The sequence below is a fragment of the Schistocerca nitens genome, chromosome 3 (assembly GCF_023898315.1).
Source record: "Schistocerca nitens isolate TAMUIC-IGC-003100 chromosome 3, iqSchNite1.1, whole genome shotgun sequence".
NCBI lineage: Eukaryota > Metazoa > Arthropoda > Insecta > Orthoptera > Acrididae > Schistocerca > Schistocerca nitens.
The window spans coordinates 410668954-410695220 of NC_064616.1; the positions used below are offsets into that span (position 1 = coordinate 410668954).

Here is a 26267-nt window from a genome sequence, read left to right on the forward strand (position 1 = left end):
GAGATCTGCATATCTGATGAGTCAGTAGGGAGGACGTGATGCATGTCCACAGTGATTTCCGCAATACTCTGTGTTTGGTGTGTAGCGATTTTACGATGGATCCGCAAACAGAACAGCGCGTGTGTATCAAATTCTGTGCGAATCTCAGGAAAAGTGCTATGGAGACCCTATGATTCAACAAGTGTTTGGGGGGCAGAGCATGAGCCATACGCGTGTGTTTGAGTGGCATGCTTGGTTCAGGGCTGGCCGTACAGATGTCGAAGATGATGCTCACACTGGAAGGCCCATTAGCCGCACAACGCAAGATATCGCAAACTTCAACAATTGGTTCGTGCGTATTGATGTTGAACCATTGAAGACCTTGCAGATGAAGTGGTTATTGGTTATGGGACATGCCAACAAATGTTGACTCTGATGAATTGGGCATGCATTGTGTTGCCACAAAATTTGTGCCAAGGATCTTGACTGCCGATCAGAAGGCACAGCGTGTTGAAGTGTGCACGGACCTTCATCAGACCGCATATGATGTTCCAACCTTCTTGTCACGGGTTATCACCAGCGATGATAGCTGGATTTATGGTTATGACCCAGAGACAAAGCCACAATTGTCCCACTGGAAGAGCCCGAGCTCTCCAATACCCAAAAAAGCGAGACAGGTGAAGACCAAATTGAAGAGCATGATCATCATTTTCTTTGATACCAAGGGAATTGTGCACAAAGAATTCATCCCACCCAACCAAACAGTGAATTATGCATACCACTGTGATGTTTTGTGATGGCTCTGTGAAAACGTGTGGCGACAATGGCCCGAAGTTTGGCGTCAAGCGAACTGGCTGCTGCATCACGATAACGCACCCTGTCACACGTCCTTGCTCACCAGGACCTTTTTGGCAAAAAACAACATGGCAGTTGTACCCCACCCACCATACTCACCAGACTTGGCACATTGCGACTTCGTGCTATTCCCAAAACTGAAACTCAAGTTGAAAGGCCATCAGTTCGACACTCTAGAGAGGATTCAAGAAGTATCACTGGTGGTGATAAACACCCTCAAAGAACAGGACTTCCATAAAACATCTGACCAGTGGCAGAAGTGCTGGGACCAGTGTGTACGTGTGGACAGGAACTACTTCGAGGGTGATGGTGACCTTTAGTCCAAAGGTAAGGTTTTCAACAGATGGGAGCACCAGTCCCAAAAATTTTGGATAGCACCTTGTATACCTGTTATGAGTAAAACTAAAAGGACTAAACATTTAACATTTTCTGTTACTTCTCAATTATTTTCAGGTGCAATACTTTTAGACACATGGTGTTTTGCAGAAAATCCCAAATTATATACTGAGAAGGATAAAATAATTGTGGAGGAGCTATACAGAAAAATCAACAACCCAACTTTTGTGGGTCTTTTGAAGGATGAAGAGTTAATTGATGGTGACCATTTATTTGAAGACCTTTTGTCTGTTCGTTGCAATTTAACACAATTGACAGTACCGCAGATACTGAAGAAAGACTTAAAAATTTCATGTGGAATACCAATTCCTGTGCTTCCTGTTCTAGTTCAGGTTAGTCTCCTGTAACTTACACAATACTGAATTTTACTTTAAATATGGTAGAACCATGAAATGTAATTTCTGCTTGTGTATGACACTTAATTTGTCATTTTAATAAAATTTGTGGTCTACAGCCTTCTGCCAGACATCACATCTTGTCTACCTTAATAAATGTAACTGGCTGAAGGTGACCCACTTAATGGGACATGTGTAATATGGCAACTGTTCATGTAAATAATCAGCTAATATGACATTTAGAAGTGTTCAGAGATGTGACAATCATATATCAGACTGGTCTACTGGAATATGATAGTCTAGTGAGTGGGGGTAGCGTTGTAGGCTCTACTATTATATTAAAGCTGCTAAGATACCACTGCTACAGTATCCTGATAGACAGAAAGTAGTCAGTATTTGAAAGAAATTGGACTGAAGTGAACACATGTCATGTGTTTAAAAAAAGAAGTCTGGTATGGAGAGATTTTTGTGCACCCTCACACTTCCTGCACAGTGTTTATGTAAAGCAAAATACTATGGATTGCAAAGATCTAAAAAGTTCTTCTAAGATGTATGTAAGTACTGTAGACTGTAGAATGGTAAGGACCAAACTAAAACAAACAGAAAGAAATGGTACATAATTGGATATATGGCCAAAGTAAGAAATAAGCTCAAATAACGTAATAGTCAAGACAGGTACAGAACAAGGATAATCTGTAGCATTTTTTATGTGATCAAGTAAAACTGTTCTCAGCATGAAGATTTGTTTGAATACCACTCTGGTCTATGAGGCATAGTCCTGTTGGAGGTGGGATGCCTTTGCCTTGCTTTCATCTGTGAACCGATTTACTTCGCTAGTCACCACAGTGCAAGTTCATACTTTTGTCATACTCAAACAATTTCCAGAAGTGAAAGAATGGTTGAGTGACACAAAAATAGTCCCACATCTGACTGACGATTGAACCTCAAATTCTTGGATTTGTAATGACTCACTTAGTCACACAGGTTTTAGTTACAACATGAAAACTAAAAATCAAATAAGTGATACTGAAGGTTTCTCAGGTGGAACAGCAATAATTTCATTAAAAGTACATAGAAGAAACTAATATGAAATAACAGAACAATGGGTGCTGTTGGCAAATGGGGTGCACTCAGCCCTTGTGAGGCAAACAGAGGAGCTACTTGATTGAGAAGTAGCAGATCCGGTCTCGGAAACTGACATATGACCGAGAGAGCGATGTGCTGACCACATGCCTCTCCATATCCGTATCCAGTGATGCCTGTTGGCTGACGATGACACAGCTGGTCGGTACGGTTGGGCCTTCATAGCCTGTTTGGCAGGAGATTAGTTTTTTTTTTTTTTTTTTTTTTTTTTTTTTTTTTTTTTTTTTTTTTTTTTTTTTAAGAAGCCCATACAAATATAAAGGATTATGTATGGTCTGGAAAAATATGTTAATTGTGTTTGCATTGTAACTATTTGTATGTTGTACTCTTTCAGAGTCACATCATCAACAGACAGGTTCCCGTGGGAAGGGGGTTCATGATGTTCCCCAACTCTGAAACATTTGGTCGAAGTGCTTCTATTTTTACATACATCAGTTACCAAATTTCTCAGCTCACTTCTGGAGAATAAAGTGGCGTGCTACTCATGTCTGCTTCCAGTGACAAGTCTGATACTGTTCCAGAGACCACAGGTAGGACTGGCAAACGACAGGAAGTTGTGTAAGGATGTAGGGGAAATTGGCCACTGTCCTTAAAGAGCTGGAAGCTGTATTGGCCACAGTGGACAGGCTTCAGGCTGCTGCCCAGCACTGTGCTGGTTTTGTGGCACCTGAGATGAATGCTTTGGCTTGGCTAAAGACTATAGTGTCACCTGGCATCCCTGATGTTGCAGCACCTTTTGATTTGCACATCCTGGCTGGTTAATACTTACTTTACAGTGACTGGTGAATAGTGGAAAGGTCATGAGTATCTCAGCAGAAGGCAAAAGAGGATACTGGCTACACGGTTGTCACCCTATGCATTCAAAACAGTTTTGACAGTTTTGAGGTATTGGCCACTGCTAAAAGTACCTATGAACTAATATAGGAGACCTTGTTTTGTGGGACAGAGGCTAATCTTCCAGAAAGGTCCAAAGAGGATGGGATTGGTTATCATTGGGAACTTCATTGTTAGACAGGTTGTGGAGTCCCATAGGAAATAGCAGGCACATCAGGAAAGAAGGCCAGTGCATTCTCTGTTTTCTTGCTGGGGGTCACATCAAAGAAGTGGATGTGTCTTTGGTGGCAGTGATTGAGGACATAGGATGCATCCATCTGAAAACTTTGGCTCATGTTGGCACAAACGATGCCTGCCATCTCAGTTGAGAGGTCTTCCATGATTCCTACAGATGGAGACAACTAGCCTTGCTCGTGGGGTGGAAGCAGAGCTAGCATTTTGCAGCATCGTTCCCAGAACCAATCATGGGTCTCTGGTTTGGAGCCAAGTGGAAGGCCTAAACCAGGGGCTTAGACAGTTCAGTGAGGATCTTGGATGGAAATTTCTTGACATCTGCTATTGGGTGGGGAATTATAGAGCCCCTCCCACCTTAATATGTCAGGCATGTACTGCATGCAGAAAGCTACTAGTAGGGTAATGGACTACGTGTTGCATGAACTTGTCAGATTTTTAGACAGAGAAATCTCTCAAAGGCCCAGTAAGATACGTTATGATTTCAGACGAGGAAGAACACTGTCCTCATTTATTAAAGAGAATAGCATTTATCATGGCAGATTGGAGAACATAAATGTTAATTTAGTATCGATTAACTGTAGAATTGTCTGTGCCAAGATCCCATAATTAGTCTTACTTATAATAGTAATAATGCCAACAAACTACTGGGGACAGATACCTGGCCGAAACCGGATGTTAATAACAATGAAATTCTAAATTGAGATTGGACTGTATATTGCAAAGATAAGCTGAACACCAGTGGTGGAGCCATGTTTATAGCCGACTGAAATGTATACTGCAAATATATGTTGAATTCTGGTGGCGCAGGCATGTTTATAGTCATGAAAAATATGATAATATCTAGTGAGATTAGTACTGATTCAGAATGATAAATAATTTGGCAGAAGATAGGTATTAAAGGTGGGTCAAACATGGTCATCAGATACTTTTATAGACCCCCCTCAGTAGCAGTAGTGGCGGAACATTTGAGGGGAAATGTGGATAATATTTCATGTAAATTTTGTGGTCATGTATAGTTTTAGGTGGAGATTTGAACTTACCAGCTATAGACTGGCAGACTCAGATGATTAGGGCAAGTTGTAAGGACAAGGAATCATGTGACACTGTTCTATGTGCTTTATCTGAAAATTACCTTGAGCATTTAATTAGAGAACCAATTCATAAAGGGAACATTGTCGATCTGCTGGTACATCTACATCTACATCTACATGACTACTCTGCAATTCACATTTAAGTGCTTGGCAGAGGGTTCGTCAAACCACAATCATACTATCTCTCTACCATTCCACTCCCGAACAGCGCGCAGGAAAAACGAACACCTAAACCCTTCTGTTCGAGCTCTGATTTCTCTTATTTTATTTTGATGATCATTCCTACCTATGTAGGTTTGGCTCAACAAAATATTTTCGCATTCGGAAGAGAAAGTTGGTGACTGAAATTTCGTAAATAGATCTCGCTGTGGTGAAACACGTCTTTGCTTTAATGACTTCCATCCCAACTCGCGTATCATATCTGCCACACTCTCTCCCATATTACGTGATAATACAAAACGAGCTGCCCTTTTTTTGCACCCTTTCGATGTCCTCTGTCAATCCCACCTGGTAAGGATCTCTCACCGCGCAGCAATATTCTAACAGAGGACGAACAAGTGTAGTGTAAGCTGTCTCTTTAGTGGACTTGTTGCATCTTCTAAGTGTCCTGCCAATGAAACGCAACCTTTGGCTCGCCTTCCCCAGAATATTATCTATGTGGTCTTTCCAACTGAAGTTTTTCGTAATTTTAACACCCAGGTACTTAGTTGAATTGACAGCCTTGAGAATTGTACTATTTATCGAGTAATCGAATTCCAACGGATTTCTTTTGGAACTCATGTGGATCACCTCACACTTTTCGTTATTTAGCGTACAGCAATCTTTTCTAAATCGCTTTGCAACTGATACTGGTCTTCGGATGACCTTACTAGATGGTAAATTACAGCATCATCTGTGAACAACCTAAGAGAACTGCTCAGATTGTCACCCAGGTCATTTATATAGATCAGGAACAGCAGAGGTCCCAGGACGCTTCCCTGGGGAACACCTGATATCACTTCAGTTTTACTCGATGATTTGCCGTCTATTACTACGAACTGCAACCTTCCTGACAGGAAATCATGAATCCAGTTGCACAACTGAGACGATACCCCCATAGGCCCGCAGCTTGATTAGAAGTCGCTTATGAGGAACGGTGTCAAAAGCTTTCCGAAAATCTAGAAATACGGAATCAACTTGAGATCCCCTGTCGATAGCGGCCATTACTTCGTGCGAATAAAGAGCTAGCTGCGTTGCACAAGAACGATGTTTTCTGAAACCATGCTGATTACGTATCAATAGATCATTCCCTTCGAGGTGATTCATAATGTTTGAATACAGTATATGCTCCAAAACCCTACTGCAAACCGACGTCAATGATACAGGTCTGTAGTTAGATGGATTACTCCTACTACCCTTCTTAAACACTGGTGCGACCTGTGCAATTTTCCAATCTGTAGGTACAGATCTATCGGTGAGCGAGCGGTTGTATATGAGTGCTAATTAGGGAGCTATTGTATCATCGTAATCTGAAAGGAACCTAATCGGTATACAATCTGGACCTGAAGACTTGCCCGTATCGACCGTTTGAGTTGCTTCGCAACCCCTAAGGTATTTACTTCTAAGAAACTCATGCTAGCAGCTGTTCGTATTTCAAATTCTGGAATATTCCATTCATCTTCCCTGGTGAAGGAATTTCAGAAAACTGCATTCAATAACTCCGCTTTAGCGGCATAGTCGTCGGTAACAGTACCATCAGCACTGCGCAGCGAAGGTATTGACTGCGTCTTGCCGCTTGTGTACTTTACATACGACCAGAATTTCTTCGGATTTTCTACCAAATTTCGAGACAATGTTTCGTTGTGGAACCTATTAAAGGCATCTCACATTGAAGTCTGTGCCAAATTTCGCGCGTCTGTAAATTTTAGCCAATCTTCGGGATTTCGCGTTCTTCTGAACTTCGCATGCTTTTTCCGTTGCCTCTGCAACAGAGTTCGGACCTGTTTTGTGTACCACGGGGGATCAGTTCCACCTCTTACCAATTTATGAGGTATGAATCTCTCAATTGCTGTTGCTACTATATCTTGGAATTTGAGCCACATCTCATCTACATTTGCATAGTCAGTTCGGGAGGAATGGAGATTGTCTCTTAGGAAGGCTTCTAGTGAAACTTTATCCACTTTTTTAAATAAAATTATTTTGCGTTTGTTTCTGGTGGATTTGGAAGAAACGGTATTGAGCCTAGCTACAACGACCTTGTGATCACTAATCTCTGTATCAGTCATGATGCTCTCTATCAGCTCTGGATTGTTTGTGGCTAAGAGGTCAAGTGTGTTTTCGCAACCATTTACAATTCGCGTGGGTTCGTGGACTAACTGCTCGAAATAATTTTCGGAGACCCGAACTTTTCAATTAAGTTAGGGAATCTGTGATCATAAGGCTGTTGCAGTATCACTGAATATGGCTGAAAATAGGAATACAAAGCAAGGTAGGAAGATCTTCCTGTTTAGGTAGAGTTACAAGAAACAAGTTTCAGGTAACCTGACAGATCAACATGAAAATTTCATCTCCTGCACTGACGAAGTTGAACATTAATGGACAAAGTTGAAGAGCATTGTACTATATGGTTTTGGCAGGTATGTGCTGAGCAAAGTTGTGAGGAATGGGAAAGACCCACTGCAGTTTTACCGCCATCTTAAAAAGCTGCTACAAAAGCAAAGAGAGCTTCACTGCAAATTTAAATTCAGGCAAAGCCTCACAGACAAACAAAAACTAAAGGAAGCCAAAATTAATGTAAGGAGAGCAAGGTGTGAAGTGTTTAACAAATTTGAGAGTAAAATTCTAGTGACTTGAAAGAAAATCCTAAGATGTTTTGGTCTTACATTAAATCATTAAACAGATTGAAGCCATCTTTCCAGACACTCTATGACTCTGATGGCACTAAAATGGAAGATGACACAGAAAAGGCTGAAATACTAAACATCTTTTCTCAAAACTGTTTCACAGAGGGAAGTCTAACTTTAGGTCCTCCTTTAGATTGTTATACAAGTTACAGAATGGCATATGGAAATAAATGACCATGAGGTAGAAAAGCAACAGAAATCACTCAACAGAGGAAAGGCCACTATACCTGATGGAATACCAATGTGATTCTAAATGCAGTATGCAAAAGACCTTGCCCCTCGTATAGAAGCAATGTACTGAAGGTCCCTGTAGGATTAAATCATTCCTAATGACTGGAAAAAAGCATAGGTCATTCCTGTTTTCAGGAAAGGTCATTGTACAAATGTACAAAACTATGCACCTATATCTTTGATGTAGGATTATGGAATGTTTTATGCTCACGTATTATGATATTTTTGGAGACAGAAAATCTTCTTTGTAGAAATCAACAATTGTGTGAAACCTGTCTTGCTCTGTTTGTCCATGAGACCCAGAAACCAATAGATACAGGTGCCTAAGTAAAGGGTTTGTGTTCTTTGACTTCCGGGATACATACAGTACAGTTCCGCACTGCCAATTAACTAACAAAATATGAGATACGGGACATCACACACACACACACACACACACACACACACACACACACACACACACACACACACACACACAAATCCAGTAGAAAATGTCGGAAGTTCCATGGTGCTTTTTGCGAATGATAGTGTTGTACACAGAGAACTCACAACATCAGAAAATTATAGTGACATTCAGAAAGACATGCAGGGGATCGACACTTGGTACAGGGAGTGGCAGTTGACCCAAAACTTGAACAAGTGTAATGTATTGCGTATACAGAAACATAAAAACCAATTATTTTATGATTACACAATTGCAGAACAGTCACTGGATGCAGTTAAGTACATAAAACATCTAGGAGCATGCGTGCAGGGTGATTTGAAGTAGAACTACCACAGAAAATTAATTGTGTGTAAGACAGATGACAGACAGATTCATTGGAAGAATGATCATACAATGTAAGCTTTCACAGTCGGTATTGTCTTCACTTAAAACTTCCAGGCTGATAGCCTGTGGTTGAAGTATAAAACTCTCCCCTGACATTTCGTCTTCTACTGCTGGAGACATCCTCGGAGGTACAGCTGTACCTCCGAGGATGTCTCCCGCAGTCGGAGACGAATCGTCAGGGGAGAGTTTTATACTTCGACCACGACCTATCAGCCCGGAAGTTTTAAGTGAACACATTGGAAGAATCCTCATAAAATGTCCATCAACAAAGGAAGTAGCTTACAAAATCCTTGTCTGACCAATATTTGAACATTGCTCGTCAGTCTGAGATTTGCACCAGATAGAACTGGTAGAGGAAATAGAGAAGATTGAAAGAATAGCAGCAGCTTTCATTATATGTTTATTTATTAAGTGTGAAAGCATTATGGAGATGCTCAACCAGTTGCAGTGGTAGTTAGTTAGTTTGTTGGTTGCATGTTCCATTGATCAAGCACACAGTATGGTAGCCGTTATGATGTGGAACGTGTCAAGTGCACAAGAAATGCACATATGAAACTATGAAACAAGATTTTTTTAGTGTGTGTGTGTATATATCAGTACAGTGTTAAAGATTAATATTTTTATTATTTACCCCATTCCCTTAAATGGCACAACGTGCATATATTATATTTATAGATTTATTTATTCCTATTCAAGAATTCATCTATGGTATAGAAGGAGTTGTCAAGGAGATATGATTTCAATTTCTTTTTGAAGCTATTACTGCTGTCTGTCAGACATTTTATTTCATGAGGTAATTTCTCAAAAAATTTTATAGCAGCATATTTTACCCCTTTCTGTGCCAAAGATGGGTTGATTAAAGGATAGTGTATGTCTTTCTTTTTTCTGGTATTATAATCATGAATGTCACTGTTGTTTTTAAACTGGTCCATGTTGTTGATAACAAATTTCATTAGTGAGCAAATGTACTGTGAGGCTGTTGTAAGAATTCCCAATCTTTTAAAAAGGTGCTTACAAGATGTGTGACTATGAAACCCACACTTTATTCTAACCGCTTTCTTTTGAGCAATGAATACTTTTTGTCTAAGTGTTGAGTTACCCCAAAATATCATTCCGTATGACATCAGAGAGTGAAAGTATGTTTCTATATAGTCACTGCAAGAGGGCATTCTGCATAACGCTATGGTTCACTGTTAAAATTGTGAGAGCATACATTCCTAGAAGAGTCAACTAATATATTGCTGCCTCTTACATATCTCTCGTGAAAAGACTATGAAGATAAAATTAGAGAGGTTAGATTAGAGATCCACGGACCATTTGCAACTGGAACAGGAAAAGTGGAAAGTGACAATGGTACACAAATTGCCCTCCACCACACATAATAAGGTGGCTTGTGAAGTACAGATGTATGTAAAAAGTACAATAATATCTAGTGAGCTTAGTACAGATTCTGAATGCAAAATAATTTTGGTGAAGATAAATAATAAAGCTGGCTAAAACATGGTTGTTAGAAGCTTTTATAGACCCCCTGCCTCAAGGGCAGTAGTGATGGAACATTCAAGCAGAATCTTGGAGAATAATTCATGCAAATTTTGCAGTCATGTTATAGTTTTAGATGGAGATTTCGACTCACCCGCTTTACACTGGGAGACTCGAGTGATATATCAGTGAGGGCAGTAGGGACAGGGAATTATGCGAAATTGTTCTAAATTATTTTGAGCAGCTAATCAAAAAAGGCATGAATTAGATCTCCTGGTAACCAGCAGGTCCAAATTTTTTGACTCATCTGGCATAGAGCAAGGAATCAGTGATATAAGGCTGTTACAGCATCATTTAGAACAGCTGCAAATAGGAATATATAAATGGTAAGTTGGTGTTTCTGCTTAACAAGAACGATACAAAAAGCAGATCTTAAATTACCTGAGTGGTCAACATGAAAATTTCATCTCCAGGACTGACAGTGTTTAGCATCAATCGACAAAGTTCAAGAATATTATACAATACATTGCAGACAGTATAATTCTCTGTGTAAAATTTTCAGATCTACTTAAATATACCAAGTTCAGAGATACAAGGATTTGACTTCACTTCCATTTCAAACATTTATCTACATTTTCATTGAAATTGAAACTTTTACAGCTGGGGTCACATTATCCACATACTTAAATGTGAATATATAACAACAAAGAGATATACTCAAAGCATTCATTTTGTTTCCCAACATATTAATAAAAACCAAAATTACATCTATTTTGATAACTATTGTACTGAGCGTGACAGAAATTGAAATACTGCTGGACAAGGACTGCACTCAAACTGAAAAAAATTACATGCATTGTGAGCTTCTGCTAATTGTACAGAAGCTTTTACAACAAATACAATTTCTAGTCTCTAGGGACCTGAAAAATTCACACTTTGCGATAAATGCGAATTGCATCCAGATGAACCACTTCATCAAAGTTAGTTTGAAATACGTTCATCTTCTGCATATAAACATCAAAAATTTAACTAAGTTTCAGTTTCTGGTATTGCACATCAGTTGCAAAACCGAATTTGGAAAGATAAAGTGCATAAGAACATGTTTGCAAAATACAGGGTGCATGAAGGCCATAACATATCAGTGAGCTAGATGCTCCCATGGTACGCCAATTGAGGACTCGAATGGTCTGTATAAGATACATGCCATGAAATATTGCATCATAGGACTGTACTGTGTGACTTAGCATCTTAGAACAAAGAAACATGTAAGTATTTCTGTTAGCTAAAGTTCAGAAGATGGTATAATGTGGACATTTTAATGTGACTGTTTTAGGCACTGGGTGTTTCAAACATGGTTACATCAAATATCAGTCGAGGTCAGGCCACAACTTCCTTGATTATGACACTGCTTGCCTAAGGAAGCAATTGCAAAATAGCCATTACTGAATGCTTTGTGGTGTGCATTTCTTGTTGTCATATTTTCTTATTTAAAAAAAAGTGAAGTGCTTAATCCTGGACCATCACAAAGTTTGATTATGACTCAAACAACACCAGAAAGGATTGGTGGTCCCTGCGTCCCTACCGAGCAATGTGGCACGATGATTAGCACACTGGACTCACATTTGGGAGTACAACAGTTCAGATCCATGTTTGGCCATCCAGATTTAGGTTTTCTGTCATTTCCCTAAATTGCTCCATGCAAATGCCAGGATGGTTCCTTTGAAAAGGCATGACCCATTTTCTTCCCTATCCTTGTAACATTCCAAGTTTATACTCCATCTCTAATGACCTTGATGTTTTTGTTAAAGCGTAGTCATACTTCCTTTTTCCTGTGACCATATGTCAGTTCAGATTTCACAGAAACACACAACATGCATGTAGGCTAGTGGCCCTGCAAGAGGGAGGCAGAGCTTGTTTCACTGCACTGCCACCCTTCTAGCAGTCAAAATTCTATATGTTAATATGTTAGTGGCCGACTCCTGTTTACTGTGTCCACATTCTGGACTATAAGGACTGGAAAATGAAATCAGTCAACTTATTTTGACCACACTGAAAGTCTTCTCTTAATGTGGAAATAGAGATATTTTCGGTTCTACTTTTACACTAAGTACCTTGTTAATTCTATCTGTAGCATTGCCAAGTATGAATCGCATGCCTGTGAATGTCCATGAAAGACCAAAATCAATATTCTGCAGATTTTGTAATTATCAAATCAGTTGGAAAAAGAAAAATAATGTGGAGGAATAGTTTAAACCAGAGAAGCCATCTGTTCAAAGGTGGTAAAATGCTTCTGGTTCTCTAAGGAACAATCATTTGTTGAAAACTTAAGTAGAGCCGACATAACAAACAACCAAAAAACATTCTGTAAAAAAACAGTTAAAGTTTTTGCAAAAGCAAATATTCCAGTTAAAAAGCTCCCTGATCACCACTTAAAATAGTCAGTTTCAAAGTAATAAGGCTTCATGTTCAGGTACATAGCATGACAACCTTTTAAATTTATATGTTTGATCATAAAAAAAAAAGTAAAATTAGATTTCAATTTTGCCAAAAACAGATGATGCATATTTTTCTAACTTTTTTTATGAAAACAGATCACCTGTTATTTCTTAATAATGGTTATACTTGATTTTTCAATTGGAAGGTTCTTACTTAAAGTATTTCTTTGGTAACAGGATTTCAGCATTTGTGTATAAAGTGTGTTCTTTTACACATACACTGTCCAGTCACATTAATGTGACCACCTGTCAAAAGCCTGGATAACCACCTTTTGCAGCACGGACTTCTTTGAGACTTACAGAAAGAGTGTCAGTGATGTTCTGGAAGTTACTGACAGGGATGTGAAGCTATGCTAACTCAGGTCCCATGGCAAGCTGAACTAGGTTTCTTGGCTGAGGATCCATGGCACGAATAGGCTGACTGAAGTGGTCCCACAGATTTTTGATTGGGTTTAAATCCATGGCATTTAGTGGTTGGGGGAGTACAGTATACTCATCCTAGTGCTCTCTGAATCACTGATGCACACTGTGAGCTGTATGTCATGTCACATTGTCCTGCTGGTATATGCCATTGTCCTGAGGAAAAATAAAGTGCATGTGGGGATGGACATGGTCCCCAAGGATAGATACATACTTGTGTTCATCAACTGCACCTTTCAGAATGATGAGATCAGCCAGTAAATCTCATGAAAAAATTCCCCGGACCATAATGCTCCCTCCTCTATCCTGGATCCTTCCAATGATTGTTGCAGGGTGTTTGCTTTCAGATGTTTCATGCTGTACACGCCAGTAGCCATCTGCTGATATAGAAAAAAGTGTGTTTCATCTGAAAAGGCCACATGTTGCCACTCGGTGGCATTCCAATTGCTGTATTGGCATGCAAATTCCAGCCTTCGTCATGATGAACAGCAGTCAGCTTAGCTGCATGAACCAGTGGTCTTCCAGTTGCTGTATTGGCGTGCAAATTCCAGCCTTTGTCACTGATGAACAGCAGTCAGCATAGCTGCATGAACCAGGCACCTCCTGCGGAGGCCCATATGCAGCAGCAATCATTGGGCAGACACTGTTGGTAGCCCCTTGGTTCATCTGGGTGGTGACTTTCTCAACGGTTGCACATCTGTTCACTCATAAACATCCCTGCAGCCATTGTTCACCACAGTCATGTATGGCCCGTGGTGCACCACAGCTGCTTCGGTGCCAGTTTTGGATAGTGCCATTCTGCCATGCATGGTATACTTGAACCATGGTGGCATGCAAACAGTTTACAAACTTAGCCATTTCGGAAATGCTTTCACCTTTGTCTCGAAATCCAGTGATCATGGCTTTTTATACAAAATATATCAACATGAACTTCCCCCATGAACCATGGACCTTGCCGTTGGTGGGGAGGCTTGCGTGCCTCAGCGATACAGATGGCCGTACCGTAGGTGCAACCACAACGGAGGGGTATCTGTTGAGAGGCCAGACAAACGTGTGGTTCCTGAAGAGCCTTTTCAGTAGTTGCAGGGGCAACAGTCTGGATGATTGATCTGGCCTTGCAACACTAACCAAAACGGCCTTGCTGTGCTGGTACTGTGAACAGCTGAAAGCAAGGGGAAACTACAGCTGTAATTTTTTCCGAGGGCATGCAGCTTTACTGTATGGTTAAATGATGATGGTGTCCTCTTGGGTAAAATATTCCGGAGGTAAAATAGTCCACCATTCAGATCTCCAGGCGGGGACTACTCAAGAGGAGGTCGTTATCAGGAGAAAGAAAACTGGCATTCTACGGATCGGAGCGTGGAATGTCAGATCCCATAATCGGGCAGGTAGGTTAGAAAATTTAAAAAGGGAAATGGATAGTTTAAAGTTAGATATAGTGGGAATTAGTGAAGTTTGGTGGCAGGAGGAACAAGACTTTTGGTCAGGTGATTACAGATTTATAAATACAAAATCAAATAGGGGTAATGCAGGAGTAGGTTTAATAATGAATAAAAAAATAGGAGTGCGGGTTAGCTACTACAAACAGCATAGTGAACGCATTATTGTGGCCAAGATAGACACAAAGCCCATGCCTACTACAGTAGTACAAGTTTATATGCCAACTAGCTCTGCAGATGATGAAGAAACTGATGAAATGTATGACGAGATAAAAGAAATTATTCAGGTAGTCAAGGGAGACGAAAATTTAATAGTCATGGGTGACTGGAATTCGTCAGTAGGAAAAGGGAGAGAAGGAAACATAGTAGGTGAATATGGATTGGGGGGAAGAAATGAAAGAGGAAGCTGCCTTGTAGAATTTTGCACAGAGCATAACTTAATCATAGCTAACACTTGGTTCAAGAATCATAAAAGAAGGTTGTATACCTGGAAGAATCCTGGAGATACTAAAAGGTATCAGATAGATTATATAATGGTAAGACAGATTTAGGAACCAGGTTTTAAATTGTAAGACATTTCCAGGGGTAGATGTGGATTCTGACCACAATCTATTGGTTATGAACTGCAGATTGAAACTGAAGAAACTGCAAAAAGGTGGGAATTTAAGGAGATGGTACCTGGATAAACTGAAAGAACCAGAGGTTGTAGAGAGTTTCAGAGAGAGCATAAGGGAACAATTGACAGGAATGGGGGAAAGACATACAGTAGAAGAAGAATGGGTAGCTCTGGGGGATGAAGTAGTGAAGGCAGCAGAGGATCAAGTAGGTAAAAAGACGAGGGCTAATAGAAATCCTTGGGTAACAGAAGAAATATTGAATTTAATTGATGAAAGGAGAAAATATAAAAATGCAGTAAATGAAGCAGGCAAAAAGGAATACAAACGTCTCAAAAATGAGATCGACAGGAAGTGCAAAATGGCTAAGCAGGGATGGCTAGAGGACAAATGTAAGGATGTAGAGGCTGATCTCACTAGGGGTAAGATAGATACTGCCTACAGGAAAATTAGAGAGACCTTTGGAGAGAAGAGAACCACTTGTATGAATATCAAGAGCTCAGATGGCAACCCAGTTCTAAGCAAAGAAGGGAAGGCAGAAAGGTGGAAGGAGTATATAGAGGGTTTATACAAGGGCGATGTACTTGAGGACAATATTATGGAAATGGAAGAGGATGTAGATGAAGATGAAATGGGAGATAAGATACTGCGTGAAGAGTTTGACAGAGCACTGAAAGACCTGAGTCGAAACAAGGCCTCGGGAGTAGACAACATTCCATTAGAACTACTGATGGCCTTGGGAGAGCCAGTCATGACAAAACTCTACCATCTGGTGAGCAATATGTATGAGACAGGCGAAATACCCACAGACTTCAAGAAGAGTATAATAATTCCAATCCCAAAGAAAGCAGGTGTTGACAGATGTGAAAATTACCGAACTATCAGTTTAATAAGTCACAGCTGCTAAATACTAACGCGAATTCTTTACAGACGAATGGAAAAACTGGTAGAAGCGGACCTCGGGGAAGATCAGTTTGGATTCCGTAGAAATGTTGGAACACGTGAGGCAATACTAACCTTACGACTTATCTTAGAAGAAAGATTAAGAAAAGGCAAACCTACGTTTCTAGCATTTGTAGACTTAGAGAAGGCTTTTGACAACATTAACTGGAATACTCTCTTTCAAATTCTGAAGGTGGCAGGGTTAAAATACAAGGAGCGAAAGGCTATTTACAATTTTTACAGAAACCAGATGGCAGTTATAAGAGTCGAGGAGCATGAAAGGGAAGCAGTGGTTGGGAAAGGAGTGAGACAGGGTTGTAGCCTCTCCCCGATGTTATTCAATCTGTATATTGAGCAAGCAGTGAAGGAAACAAAAGAAAAATTCAGAGTAGGTATTAAAATTCATGGAGAAGAAGTAAAAACTTTGAGGTTCGCCGATGACATTGTAATTCTGTCAGAGACAGCAAAGGACTTGGAAGAGCAGTTGAACGGAATGGACAGTGTCTTGAAAGGAGGATATAAGGTGAACATCAACAAAAGCAAAATGAGGATAATGGAATGTAGTCAAATTAAATCGGGTGATGCTGAGGGGATTAGATTAGGAAATGAGACACTTAAAGTAGTAAAGGAGTTTTGCTATTTAGGGAGTAAAATAACTGATGATGGTCGAAGTAGAGAGGATATAAAATGTAGACTGGCAATGGCAAGGAAATTGTTTCTGAAGAAGAGAAATTTGTTAACATCGAGTATAGATTTAAGTGTCAGGAAGTCGTTTCTGAAAGTATTTGTATGGAGTGTAGCCATGTATGGAAGTGAAACATGGACGATAAATAGTTTGGACAAGAAGAGAATAGAAGCTTTCGAAATGTGGTGCTACAGAAGGATGCTGAAGATAAGGTGGGTAGATCACGTAACTAATGAGGAGGTATTGAATAGAATTGGGGAGAAGAGAAGTTTGTGGCACAACTTGACTAGAAGAAGGGATCGGTTGGTAGGACATGTTTTGAGGCATCAAGGGATCACAAATTTAGCATTGGAGGGCAGCGTGGAGGGTAAAAATCGTAGTGGGAGACCAAGAGATCAATACACTAAGCAGATTCAGAAGGATGTAGGTTGCAGTAGGTACTGGGAGATGAAGAAGCTTGCACAGGATAGAGTAGCATGGAGAGCTGCATCAAATCAGTCTCCGGACTGAAGACCACAACAACAACAACATCAACATGAAGATAAGTGTGAAAAAATATAAGGGACAGGCAAAAGCAAACGAGACTGATAGAAGACAGTATGGTGAGTGCCGTCATGGAAAAATGTATGCAGTTGCCTATGGAATAATAATTGTACCTAGGTGTGCACCTCTTCATCCAAAGCAAATTGACAGCAATTAATGTCTTTCTTTAAGACTCCAGAAATATGTAAATAATATGGGAGAGTCAGGGACTGTATGGAGGATGTGCAAGTGCTTCCCTGCAAAACTTGTGCAGCGTACTCCAAGCAACCCTAGAAACTTGTGGATGGGCATTATCCTGCAACAGGATGATGCCATCCGTCAGTGTTCTTAGGTGTTTGGACCTGATGGTGTGCTTCAATTTTTGCAAAGTGGCCACGGCACACTGTGCATTAATTATAATGCAATGTTTGTCACACAGTGTTGGATTTTTTTCAGTTGGAATGAATCCATGTGCTTCCATTGTGGTCCTGACACTAGCTTTGTGGCTGAAAATGAAAACACTGTGTTTCATCTCCCATGACAGTAAGGGACAGGAAACGATATTCCTCATTGTGATACCACTCCAGGTACTGCAGCGAAGGCTACATTCTGTTCAACTTCTGTTCTTCCATCAGGCTATGGGGAAATCACTGCACATAGATTTTCCAGCACTTCATTCAGTTGCTCTGTCATGCTGGCATATGTGCCACCATGACTGATCCCAACATGAGCCAAATGTCTTCCAGCATATGCTGTTGGTCATTTCTGAAGGCAATATCCATTGCAACAATAACAGGAGGGTTAATAACACAACAAGACTGTCCTGGCTGACTGCTGTACTTCAATGACACCTGTCCTTCCCCGAATGTTTATTTAATATAAACACACACACACATGTGGCATATTGTGTTTGCCATACAAAGAAGACATTTGGGTATAAATTCCAATTCCTGACACTCCCTCCACAGTCAAAAACTGCACTACACCTCGCTCTTCCTCTTTCCAAATCTCCATAGTGAAGTCGGATGCACACACAACTCATTGAACTCATGTTGAGCATGTCCAACAGACAAATGGCATAGCAGTGAACATTTATGCTGTTCCTTCGTGATTCCCAGTAGAAGGAATTTCTGTACATACACCTATCCTGTGTTATCAATCTGTACTACATGCTCTCTTGTTTTCATTTTCATTTAGGAGACAAACGAAGTAGCCCTCTTCGATTGTTTGTGGATGATGCAGTCATTTACTTCATAGTAAAGTCATAAGAAGATTAAAACCAATTGGAAAATTATTTGGGCAAGATATCTGTGTGTTGCAAAAAGTGGCATTTGATTCTAAATAATGAAAAGTATGAGCTCATCCACACGAGTAATAAAAGGAGTCCATTAAATTTTGGATACACAATAAATCACACAAATCTAAAGGCTGTCACTTCAACTAAATATCTATGGATTGCATTTATGAAAGACATAAATTTGAATGATCACGTAGATAATGTTGTGAGGAAGACAAACCAAAGAGAGTGTTTTATTGGGAAAATGATGCAACGGATGTGCTGAAGAGACTGCCTACACTACACTTGTCTGTCCTGTTCTGGAGTTCTGCTGCACAGAATGGGATCCTGTTTTTCAAATGAAAAATGTAATTCAGGCAATGATACATACAAAAAAGAGATTGATATTAAAGCTAAACAACTTATTTACTGTTCATTTGTAAATTTGTGTGAGAGAACACAAAAATTATTTTTCAAGTCTACAAATATATCCACATTGTAGTAGTATTAACTGGTTGAACATTTTAATGTTGAATTTCATTTATTTTCGTTCTATGTCTAACTTATTACAAAAATTGCTATGTACAGGCATATTTAATCAAAGAATCATAGTCAATGTACTAAGTTTGTATCTTTGAAGTATGTTTTCATTTTACCTACATTTCTTTACTGACAGTATTATTTTTCACAGCTGAGTTTCTCCTCTAACCTACATAGTTAATATGACGTACAAAATAAAGGCTAAAAAAATCAACTAAACATGAAAGTCAAAGTGTTATTGCAAAGTTTTGGACAAAGCCCTTGACATGGAACATTGCTTTCTATCTCTCGATCTCTACAGATAAGTGGAAAACAGTGACGGAAGAAGACATCATTCAGAAAGTAAAATCTCAAAAAAACAGTGATACTGAATAGCAACAAAACAATGTGCGCATATCGAATGTAACAAATTATGGAAGAAAACCATCTAACAAAAATATGGTGCAAAAAAATATAACTAAACAAAAAGGGGTGTGCACAAACAGTTATAGTGTGTTAGTGAAAAATAACGGCCAAAAGCATGCAAACAAATCCAACTTGCCTCACAATAATCTCAAAGTGTCACACTCTCAAAGAAAACATGAACCTAACATGATATGCAAGAACAGATTCAGTGTGCTAGCAGAAACAACAAACGGACTAAGTGATGCAAATATTCAACCAAAAGTTTCAAAACCAAAACAACAAACAACAGTCAGTGTGTAAAACAAGATGCTGGCATTATTTATCTGTTTGCTGATAGTCATAGAAAAGGACTGACAGAAATTATGAATGAAAAAATAATAAATCAAAGTGTTGTTGGATTCGTGAAACCAGGTGCTCCACTAAGAGAAGTTACTCAATACATCGACACATGCATCAAGCAAGGAAGTTGTAACTCTTGCATTATTATAGTTGGAGCAAATGATGTCTACAAAAACGAGGCAAAGTTTGCCTTGAGATCTTCGAGGGAAGCATTGGAAAAGGTTACAGACATGAAAGTGTTTGTAACAAGCATACGTATGAGACATGACCTCATGAAAACATCGTGTGTGAATGCGGAAATTGAAGCAACTAACCGAAAGATCAAAAAAATTTGTAAGTTTCTCAGCAATGCAAAATATATTAACACAGACAGCCAAATAAGGGAAGACTTCACTACCCATGGAATGCATACAAACATGAAAGGCAAAGAAGCACTATGCGCTGTAATACTGAAACAATTGAATCAAAATCAGCCTGGCTTAATGCGACCTACAATTATAGCAGCAGCAACGGAATCGTTAGCTTCAGCTGAAGAACCAGATACTCCAATGATTCGAGACAAAGGTGAAGAAATAAGAAGAGGACCTCCAACAAGTTTAGCTATAGTGCCCCAAGTTAGAACTTCAAAAATCACATGTGAAACGCCAACTCACTACGCATCAACCCACACCAATCATAAAAGGAAAGAACCACAACATTTTTTATGGTGAATGGTTCCTTAGAAATGTTACATCAATCGTGTAAAACATCGCTCTGGAAAGAAAACTTAAACAGTAAAAGTGAAGGGAGCTATTCAAGGGAAGATGTGTTGGAAACTATAAGTAAGTGTAAATCTTCATTCCTAATGCACTGGAACATAAACGGCCTAAATGCAACATATCCTCACGATAAAACCACAAAAATTGACAAGCTGCAAATTATTCTTTCACAAGGAAGAAATATCAAAGTCTTTTGCCTAAACGAACACTGGGTCACGAAAGATTCAATCACAGTTTTAAATAAGTTAGAAAACTTTAGGATAGCTAGTGGTTTCTGTAGGCAAAACAGTACTCGTGGAGGCTCCTGTATATTGATCAACAATTCGTTGGAATATAAAGAAAGAGACAATTTTAAATTTCTAAATGAAGAGCATGTATTTGAAAGTTGTTGTGTATAGCTAGAACAACAGAATATCATCATCATCTCTATATACAGAAATCCAGGTAGTGATGTAAATACATTATTCTTAGATAAATCCAGTGTTTCCTATATAAACTCACTAAAGAAAATAGGAAAAAATTGTAATTGCTGCTGATTTTAACATAGATACAGCAAGCAAAACAAGCATGTCAACTAAGTTCATTGATGTAATTTAAGAATATGGCTTTAGACTAAATTTCACTGACTTCACCAGAGTAAATGAGTGAACAGCAATATGCATAGACAATATTTTAACAAATTATACGGTTGAGGACACTGCCAAATTCTCTTTAAACCTATATATCTCAGATCACTCTGCTCTGCTTATAGAAGTTAAAAAAAAGATGGGGGGGGGGGGGAGGCGAGGCTTCATGGAAAGACAGTTCATTGAAGAAAACATAAACTTGTTCTGTTATAGATTAAATGAGTTAGATTGGTCATTACAACAAGAAAACTCATGTTCAGAAAATTGTGATAAGTTTTTAAACAGCTTTTTACATGTCTTCAGTGAAACATTTCCTCCCATAGCCTGTCCAAGAGGGGCAACAAATAAACTAAAGTGGATTACCACTGGCATAAAACTATCTAATAATAGAAAGAGAGAGCTACATGCTGAGCTGAAATCAAATAAGAGTCCTGAGTTCATAAATGAGGTTAAAAAAAAGGCTATTTAAGAAGGTTGCAAAAGCAGTAAAGGAAATGGCAAACACTAAATTCATTGATAAACACACAAATAAATCCAAGGCAGTATGGACAGTAGTCAAATCTGAACTTGGAATCAAACGTAGCAACCAGGAAATCTATAAAATAAAGGTACAAGAGAAAAAGTGTACATCCTGCTCAGATATCAAGAAAAATTTAATAAATCCTTCATTAATGTAGCAAAATCTGATGTTGATGTAGTCTCCTATCAAGGTAATGTACATTTGTTTGGCTGAAGTCAGAGCAAGAAAGAGAGCCTGATAAAAGTTAACAAAGTAACAGTAAATGATGTAGAAAAAATTATACTAAACCTAAACAACAAAAATTCGTGGGATGGGATGAAATACCTGCCAAAGTCATTAAAACAGCTAAAAATATAATAGCACATCCACTATACAAAATAATTAATCAATCACTTGAAGGATACTTTCCAGAATTTCTAAAATATGCAAAAGTCAAACCAGTATTTAAGAAAGACTCCAAAGATGATGTGGGAAATTACCGTCCAATTTCCCTTCTTCCTGTGTTTTGTAAGATATTTTAAATAACCGTTGCTATTCAAATTCAAAATTTCTGCTACAAATACAATGTAATCTCAAAAAAATCAATTTGGATTCCAGAAAGGCAATTCATGCAATCAATGAATTTGTGACTAAAGTTAGTTCCACTTTGGACAAGTCACAAAAAGCTGCAGGAATCTTCTGTGACTTATCCAAAGCATTCAACTGTGTGAATCACTCCTTACTATTTTATAAAATGAAAAAAAATGGAATTATGGGTAGCACCTTACAGTGGTGTAAGTCATATCTAATGGAGAGAAAGCAAATGGTTGTCATAACATCAAGAACAGGAAAATACTCTTCGAAGTGGAGAATCATCTCACAGGGAGTACTACAAGGCTCAGTTCTGGGCCCAACCCTCTTTCTTTTTTATGTAAATGACTTACCGATAAATATAAATTATCATTCAGTTTTATTTGCTGATGACACATCAGTACTGGTAGAAAATAAAAACACAGAAGAAATTCCTGAAAATGTCATAGAAACTCTAGAAAACCTAGATGTTTGGTTCCCTCTAAATGGCCTAAAGCTAAATATTTCAAAAACACAGCTGATGCAATTTAAGACAAAACAATCTCAAATAAATGATATTCACATTATGCACAGAAGCCAGGAGCTAAATGAAGCTGAGCATGTTAAATTCTTAGGAATGCAATTAGACAGAATCCTATCATGGTCCTCACACACAGATTATCTAAAAAATAAACTAAACAGCTTGGTGTTTGCTACGACAATCTTAGCCAGTGTCACTAGTATAGACACAAAAAAGTAGTATACCATAGTTACTTTGAGTCAGTAGTGAGATACAGTATTGTCTTCTGTGGGAATGCTAGCAACATGACAAAAATATTAACTTTGCAGAAAAAAATTATCAGAAACATATGCTGTGCAAAGCCAAGATAATCTTGTTGGCCATTATTAAGCATTCCCTCATTGTATCTGTATGAAATAATTCTTTTCACAAGTAATAACCCTAAACTGTTTTTGTCAAATAATTTCCAGCATAGTTATGAAACTAGAAACAAAGAACGCTTCATGCTGCCTACACACAGGCCTAATCGTTTTGCACAGACTCCACAATGTATGGGAATGAAAGTATACAATAAACTGAAAGACACAAATTTTAGAAAGGTCCAAACGAGGCAGTAAAGAGAGAATTGTATAGCACCCTGGTGCAGAAATGTTATTACTCTGTTGATGAATTTGTTACGCTTCATGCTGCCTACACACAGGCCTAATCGTTTTGCACAGACTCCACAATGTATGGGAATGAAAGTATACAACGCTTCATGCTGCCTACACACAGGCCTAATCGTTTTGCACAGACTCCACAATGTATGGGAATGAAAGTATACAATAAACTGAAAGACACAAATTTTAGAAAGGTCCAAACGAGGCAGTAAAGAGAGAATTGTATAGCACCCTGGTGCAGAAATGTTATTACTCTGTTGATGAATTTTTTAGTGATCTGACCATCTGAGCAGGATAAAAACAATAATAATAAATAATATTCAGATTTTATATTGTATTCCATGTATAATTTATCATAGTTATAAGCTGACGAGTCTCCTGTACATAAAATCAATGATTTAACTTGTACATTATGAGACAATAAAATTCCGATTCTGATTCTTATCCATAATTTTGGTATGCATCTTGCTATTAGCAAATAATGACGTTATGTAATATTGCTAAACCTGTTCTCCACAAAATATGTTTGCTAAAATTTGAAAATACAATGACAACTAATTTACATTTCTTGTTACTAATGGTACACAAAGTTTAACTTAATCCCACAGCTGTTTCAAATCCTCATGATGAAATATATTCTTGCATAGTAATGTTTCACTAAAATTATGAGCTTTTCATAAAATTATTTTGTAACAGTAAAACTTTTAGCATTGCATGAGACACTGCAGCTGTCCTCCCCCCCCCCCTCCCCCCCTTTCCTCCTGCTCCTTCAAAAACAATTCCTGACTTCATTTCAGTTCATTTTTTACTGCAAAATTCTTTTCAATAGCCTAGCTTTGTTTCAAGAAACACTTAGGTGGTACTTCATAGTATTCAGAAATATTATTTTATTACCACATTTTTCACATTCAGTTGTTGTACTATTTCTGTTATCGCAAGTTATGTTCTGTTACAGACACTGTCAGATGTAAACCCCCAGTGAATACATTAGAAAACTTCATCATCTTGCTTGACACAGATATAGACTACATGACACAACTGAAGATGACACATCCCAATTCAACATAATACTCAAAGTCAACTGGAACATTGACCATGGTGTGTCTATACTCAAACTATAGTAATGCAGTACATTTTCAGCACTTTTAACTCCCCCCAAATATTATCATCATTAATCAAGTTTATTCACAGAATTACTCATGTATAACATAGCTCTCATCTATGACAGTTTTCAAAAATTACACACATGGTTTGAAAAATATCTCCTCTCTCTAAACATTACCCATTGCAGTATGTAATTGGGAGAATGGACAAATATTACGAAGGTACGAAATTTCAGCTTAAAGTCCTCCACTCACAACAAAATTCTTATCAGTGCTTCAGTCTTTTTTATAATTATTATATTCAAATGCAGATTGCAAATGTAGAATATCACAATAGTGAACCAAACAAGTCTCACTACCCAGCTTTCCTTTATTATAGATACGAAGTACAACACAGTAATTTCCTAAGCATATCAAATATTTATGTAGATATACCGACAGCACAGAAACCCAAGGTTCATCTTGTGTCATTGCTTTTCAAATTATTTGCAACTGAGAGACAGTATGATGCAAACCCTGTTCCAAAACACCATTATATTTCTCAAATTAACGAAAGTATTCATTAGACAGCATAATAATTTCCCATAAACAATCAGCAATCAACCACATTTCATTTGGAGCAAAACTTTTACACAGTAAGTTATTTTTTTGAAAGAGGTAATAAATGCTAACTAATTTCTTAATTACTGATCACCTAAGCTTGATTATAGTGCATGTTTCTTTCAGGTATGAACAAGTGAAAGTACAATGTGATGTCTATTACCTTCTTGTAACACTGAACAGACTTTCGTGAAACAATTAAAATTGTAACAATATAATTCTAAAAATTACTTGTAAAATGTATGCCGAATTGTCCAATATCATATGTGCAAATTGAACACTATTATGATTACTTGGATCACTAAAATACAGTACAATACAATACAATACACAAACTTCTCTTATCCCGAAGAGTACATAAACATAATGCACCATCAAATTACATTTTATGCTAAATATTTGCAGTTTGTCACAGTAATTGGCAAATTCCATTTTCAAAATCACATAACAGATTCCAAAAAGAGTTAAAATTTTACCCACATAAATTTCTTTGAACTAAGCAGGATAAGAGTGTAGCACCTCTCATATCACTTCATGAAAAAATTATTTCCATTGAAATAGTGAAATTATTTTTGTAACCATAATTAGAAAATCAGCAATCTATAAACAATATTTAATAAAAATTAAAAATCAGTCTTGATTGCATAAACACAGTTATTTAAAAATAGTCATTGGTTTCAGTTAGTTATAGAAGACCATGATCAAACCATAATCTGCAATAAGAGTAAATTTAGAGACTTAGAGGGATGCCTACACAAGAATTGCAATGTAAATCTAAAAGTAACAACAGTAATTAATTGTTGATAGATACCATTATACAGAAACAATAAAAGATATATTCCCTTTCAAAACACAAGAAGAATTCTTCACTACACAAGCATCATTAGATTTTCCATTAGAGCAGTGTAAAACACTTCGAAAGTAACCTTGTTGATAAAAAAATTTCTTAGATAGATCCAATAGAACA

The 26267-nt window shown here is 38.1% G+C and overlaps 1 protein-coding gene across 2 annotated transcripts in view; it reads left to right on the plus strand.

Moving 5' to 3' along the window:
* Positions 1–26267, plus strand: part of LOC126248354 (exopolyphosphatase PRUNE1-like) — a 171059-nt gene that overhangs the window by 120295 nt on the left and 24497 nt on the right. For both annotated transcript variants that reach the window (XM_049949269.1, XM_049949268.1), the window contains exon 4: positions 1288–1562. In XM_049949269.1, coding sequence (XP_049805226.1) covers positions 1288–1562 — 275 coding nt within the window. The remainder of the gene's footprint in view (positions 1–1287; positions 1563–26267) is intronic.